Below are 6,026 nucleotides of genomic sequence, written 5' to 3' on the forward strand. Positions count from 1 at the left end.
GTGAAACTATAAGAAGAAAGATATGATGTTTGTGATTTTTATATTGGGAGCAAAGTTAGCAAAATTTTAAATATTTGGTATTTTCGTTGGATAAAGCAAGCTAGTATAATGTATGTTTTGATGCCATAAAAGTAGGAGTTAATTTTAAAACCATGAAATTATTCTCTTATAAATAGATAGTTATAACTATCCAATTTGCTGCTGTTCTAAAGGCGGCCCCTTGGGCTACCTTTTGTAGGTCAGTCTACAAAAAGATTCCTGCTCCCTTGCTTTTTTATTTTTTTATTTTTATTTTTTAAAAAGATTTTATTTACTTATTTGTCAGAGAGAAAGAGCATGAGCAGGGGGAGTGGTAGGTAGGCAGAGAGAGAAGCAGGCTCCCTGCTCAGCAAGGAGTCCAATGCGGGACTTAACCCTAACCCTGACTCAACCGACTGAGCCACCCAGGCGTCCCTCCCTTGCTTTTTTAAAAAAACAATTGTTTTGTTTTTTAGATAATCCAAGCATGATTTGTAAGACTGTTAGGAATTCCTGAAAGAGTGCATGGAATGCTTCCAGCAGTAATGGAGAGGAGAGTAGATCTACCAGTGACATTTTTATTTGAGAAGTACAGTATTTAAAAATCAAGGCTTTTCATTAATAGTTGAATTGAGAGTTTATGCCTACATTTATATTAATAGAATTGGTTGCATGTCATTTTAAGAAAATATTTCTAATTTTTAATAATGTACCTCACAAATGACATTTTTTTTTTTTTTTTTTTTCTTCTGAAGCCTTTTTTTTTTTTTTTTTAACTGTAATGCTCCAGAATTCCACCGTTCATTATACTACTGGCTAAATAGCTTAATGCAACCAAAAGAAAATAAAAGCATACTTTTAATAAGTACTATTTTTTTTTCTGATTAGAACAGAAAATGATTACCTGCTTTTTAAGGAAGAAAAAGTGCGTAAAACTAGGGGGAGAAAAGAGAAATAATTGCTTTAATCATTCCTCTGTCCAGAACCCACCCAGAGCTGGGAGGGTTAGAGAATCCCTGTGAATTACTATCTGGTGCATTTCTTTCTCTTTCTCTCTTTAGATTTATTTATTTAATCTTATTTTTTAAATACAGATTTTTAAAAAAAGATTTTATTTACTTATTTGACAGAGATCACAAGTAGGCAGAACAGCAGGCGGCCGGGGTTGGGGGGGTGGGGAAGTCTCCCCGCTGAGCAGAGAGCCTGATGCGGGGCTCAATCCCAGGACCCTGGGATCATGACCTGAGCTGAAGGCAGAGGCTTTACCCATTGAGGCAACCAGGCACCCCAGATTTATTTATTTTAGAGAGTGCAGGGGTGGGGGGAACGGTAGAGGGAGACAGAATCTCAAGCAGGCTCCCTGCTGAGCAAGGAGACCAGCTAGGAGACCAGCAGGGGGCTTCATCCCATGACCCTAAAAGCATGGCCTGAGCTGGAGCCAAGAGTTGAACTCCTGAGTGACAGAGCCATGCAAGGACCCCTGGTGCATTTATTTCTTGACCATGGAAGGATGTTGCATCCAGATGTATTGACAAGGTTATCTGTTGTTTGGTAAGCAAAGGTCGGATTTCAATAGACCTAAAACAAAAATGTTCTTAACTTTGAATGTCTGACGAACGGTATTTGCCAATACAGGAAACTGGGGTACTATCGGTGCCTCCCTGCAGTATGTGACAACATGGCAATGTTAAGGTCTTAGTGAAGTAGAACTCAGCGAAGACGAAGATTTGTAGTACATCGAGAACACCCCCACGAACACTCGTGTTTGCCTAAATTACTTTCTCATGTTTCCCCTAGATGTAGAAGCATTTTGACCCAGGGATTACAAGTAATTCCAGACAACGATTTTCCTCGTGAAAATGCTTTGTACTGTCTTGTTAAAGAATAGTAAATAGCAATGTGTGTTTGACAACCCTCCTGCTGGTATTGTTCTCCCAGGCTTTGTACCCCGGGACCAAGAGCTGCAAACACCCTGCAGTTCCCCTAGAGCTGATAGGCGGAGTGGTGGCGGGGATTTCACGCCAGTGCTAAAACTGCACAAATCCATGATTTTGCGAGAGTCGAAGAACAAAGTGAAGCTCAGTGCAAGGCATTTGTAGACCCTCAACTTTGAGATTGCTTTCAGAATGTTAATTTTGCTCATCAACTAACATGGCAAACACTTATTTGGCATTTGCTATTTGTCAGGCATGGTGTAGACATGGATCTTTTTTTTTTTTTTTTAAGATTTTATTTATTTATTTGACAGAGATCACAAGAAGGCAGAGAGGCAGGCAGAGGGAGAGGGGGGTGCAGGCTCCCTGCCGAGCAGAGAGATCATGACCTGAGCCACCCAGGCGCCCCAGACATGGATCTTTTCAGCTAACCATCACACCACCCCTCCGAGAGCCAACGAGTGAACATTTATTGAGTCCTTACTATATGCCAGGCATTGGTCTAGACTCATTAATACGGTACATCATTGAATCCTCACACAATCTATGGGGGAAGGGACTATTCTCTCCCTTCTGTGGATAAGGAAACTCAAGTTTGGAGAGGCTAGGGGAGCTGCCGCAGGTCATCTAAGTACAGAAGGAGGGAGAAATCTAGAGCCTGCACGCCTAGTCACGGAACTGTAGTAAGGCGTGGAATGCTTTGAAGCTACTGACATCAGAATTAAGATACTTTGGCATCTGGCCTCATGCCGGACAAAACGTTTTGTGTTCTTTTTAAGATCTGCTTTCGGAGCGCTGACGGCGCTGTGCGGTAAAAACAAACCACACAAAACTCTTCAAACAACCAGGAGAAGGATCATGAAAACAATTCAGCCGCGCTCCACAATTACAGCACTGCAGCCTTAGCGCTTACTGCCCGCATCCCAAAGTCCTCATAAAAATCGAGTTTATTTAAAGGACAGTGTTTAAGAAGCCGGGGTCCGTGGGCTCGCTGTTGCTGAGTGACTGAATTAACTCTAGGTTGCGGGAACTCTTTTAACTACGCAGACAACTTTTTCGCGATCCCTCGGGTCGAGATTCAGCCGCGCACGGCCTGGGCGGGACCCGGATGCCTGGCTCGGCCGGGGGCGGGCTCTCTCCTGCTGGCCGACCAATCACCGCCCGCCGCTCCGCGGGTCCCCGGCCGATTGGTGGTTGCCATAGCTCCGGTTGGTTTGACAAGATGGCGGCGGCGAGGCGGCGCGGGCCGGGTTTTCTGGCCCTGTGCTTCCCAGCTTCTAAGGCGGGCGCGGTGCTGTGAAGCTAGTCCCGCCAGGCTCCAGGCATGGGCTTGCCGCCTCCGACCCCTCTGCTCTTGGGGCTCCTCCTTCTGCTGGGCATCCTGAGGCCGCTGTGGGGGGACCTGGGTGTGTACCGCAGGGCAGAGGCCTGCAGGCTGCGGGTTGGGGATGAGGCGTTTAAGGGGCAAGACTTGGGACTCCTCCCTGTGTCCTTGCAACTAGTAAGTCCGCCCTTCCCCTTCCTTCCCGCCTAGTTTTTATTCCTGCTTTCATCCGCATGACCGGTCCCGCGGTCACTGCGTCCCTGGTGGGAGGCACCGAAGATGTGACCGTGTCCCTGACCCTGCTGCAGGACAAGGAAGGTAAAACGTCCGGCCCTTCCTGTGGGGGTGGCGTTGGGGGTGGCGTTGGGGGTGGGGTGGGCCGGAGCCAGGCCGCCCAAGGAGCCCGGGGAAGTGGCATCGCAGAATGTGGCATCCCCGGGGACCTCGGCCGCCACCCCCAGCAAAGTCGCCATGGGAGCAGGGCTGGGAGGCTGCTGTGGACCAAAGAGGACCGATGGACGGGCTCGGGGAAAGAGAGCATGGGACAATAATGGCTAGCATTCACTGTCCCCTCTGCTTCATGTGCACCCCCGCGTTTTCCCAGCAAGAACAGTAATATCCTTTCATGCCATTTAACAAATGAAGACACTACAGAGAGGCTGTCACTTGTCACTTGTCCACAGCTGTACAGCTTGCAACAGGCCCAGTCCTTGGCTGGGAAAAGGATTCCTTCCCAGGGAGCCTGACTGCAGCCTGAACACCCTTAGCTGCTGGGCAATGGTGTCTGCGCCCTAATCTCTCCTATAGGATTATTGCCCGTTCCAGCTTGTGGAGTGCTGACCAATGAGACAGGAGACTGGAGCTTGACTGTGACCCCCACTGTGGTAAGCCAGAGGTAAAATGTTCTCGGTGCCACCAGTGGAGACCCACAGTTATCTGCACTGCTCTCTTGGTTGGACATGGTACAGTTTTCTCTGTGCTTGGAACTACCATGACCCCGTGGGTTATCACATCTGGTAGACACCCGCCCAGCCCAGAGGTGCTGATGCTTGGGTCAGGGGTCCTTGGATGAGTTTCAAGAAGCTTGTGAACCCTCTGAAATTGTCTGTAACATTCTGTGTGCGTTTTTCTGATGACAGAGGGTTAGCAGCTTCCATCAGACTATCAGATGGGTCTGTGACTCAAAAATCTTCAGGAATCACTGGCCTCACCCAGCTCTGAGCTTACGTGTAGGGATACTGAAGCCGGGAGAGATGAAATATCTTCCATTTAATAAATGTTTTATTGAGTGCCTAGTATGCGCAAGACATCAACTCTGGAGATAAAGGCTGGGAAAGGCAGACTTTGCTTGCATCCCAGGAACTGGGGACTGTTTTCATTGACTTTTTAATGTGTGTATTTGATGTTCTGCTGATACACTGGTAGGATGATAAAGAAACTAAAATCGTGCTGGACACACTGAGTTGATTTATCAGACAGACCCGTGTTTAGTCTTCTCTAATATCCAGACGTTGCTTGCTTTTCTGTTGAACTGAGGATTAGGAATCGGGGCTTGCCTGGTGCCCTAGGCTTACGGGGTGAGACTGAATAGAATAATGGCCTTTTTGTATACAGTTCTCCTTTTGTAAAGTGGGCTGAGGCTGATGGGTGATTTTATCGTGTTTCCCATTGTATGTTCTTAGAATGATTCATGCTGTGTTCAGTCGCTTTAAAAGGGACAGCATACTTTCCTTTCAGAATGCGTTGGAGGTGACAGTGAGATTGAAGAGGGGTCCGCAAAGGTGTTCCTCTAATGAGACGGAGTCCTCCTCAGAGTCCCCGTGTATGGTCCAGGCTCTTCTGGTTTCAGCATCTCGGAATTCATCCTGTTTAGCTCATCTACTCATCCGAGTGGAAATTTATGCCAACTCTTCTTTGGCCCATAATGCATCAGGCAAGTAAAGTCTTTGACAATCAAAACATTCACTGTTGACATTATCTCTTGGATTATAGGCCTTTGCCACATAATCTGTACGCTCTGCTCTTGAGTCCGTCTTGCCTTCCTAAACCTATTTCCCTTTTGTTGAATTTTCTTGGTTTAGAAATTCCCACTTTGTCCTCTTTGACTTAATTCAGATCTGTTTTATTTTGCTCTACTGTTTGTACCCTTGTAGACTGCCTTCAAGGGAGGGAGAGAGTGAAGTTTGTTTCTGTGCATTGGATTCTTGTGACTCCATCTTGAAACCAAACCAAACCAAAAACAAAACAAAACAAAAAAGCAAGGGAAAGATTAATGAAGGAGTTTACAAAACAAACCCCCCCCCCCCCCCCCGCAATAGATTTTCAGTGAAAGCTTTGGATAACCAGCTTCCTTTTCCTGAGGCAGCCTCTTAATTTACACTTATGGAAGTGTGTGGTATTCTTGGTTTTTTTTTTTTTTTAAAGATTTATTTATTTGACAGAGATCACAAGTAGGCAGAGAGGCAGGCAGAGAGAGAGGAGGAAGCAGGCTCCCTGCTGAGCAGAGAGCCCGATGCAGGGCTAGATCCCCTGACCCTGAGATCATGACCTGAGCCGAAGGCAGAGGCTTTAACCCACTGAGCCACCCAGGTGCCCTGTATTCTTGTGTTTAAAAACAGCATTCAGGGGCGCCTGGGTGGCTCAGCGGGTTAAGCCTCTGCCTTCGGCTCAGGTCATGATCCCAGGGTCCTGGGATCGAGCCCCGCATTGGGCTCTCTGCTCAGCAGGGAGCCTGCTTCCTCCTCTCTCTC

The 6,026-nt window shown here is 47.0% G+C and overlaps 1 protein-coding gene across 1 annotated transcript in view; it reads left to right on the top strand.

Moving 5' to 3' along the window:
- Positions 1–3,218: 3,218 nt before the first annotated feature.
- Positions 3,219–6,026, top strand: part of TCTN2 (tectonic family member 2) — a 26,923-nt gene continuing 24,115 nt past the window's right edge. Inside the window, exons 1-4 of the mRNA XM_032876459.1 lie at positions 3,219–3,358; positions 3,487–3,594; positions 4,084–4,160; positions 5,014–5,209. Coding sequence (XP_032732350.1) covers positions 3,277–3,358; positions 3,487–3,594; positions 4,084–4,160; positions 5,014–5,209 — 463 coding nt within the window. The 5' untranslated portion in view covers positions 3,219–3,276. The remainder of the gene's footprint in view (positions 3,359–3,486; positions 3,595–4,083; positions 4,161–5,013; positions 5,210–6,026) is intronic.

The sequence above is a fragment of the Lontra canadensis genome, unplaced genomic scaffold, assembly GCF_010015895.1.
Source record: "Lontra canadensis isolate GAN:19392208 unplaced genomic scaffold, GSC_riverotter_1.0 scaffold58, whole genome shotgun sequence".
Classification (NCBI taxonomy): Eukaryota; Metazoa; Chordata; class Mammalia; order Carnivora; family Mustelidae; genus Lontra; species Lontra canadensis.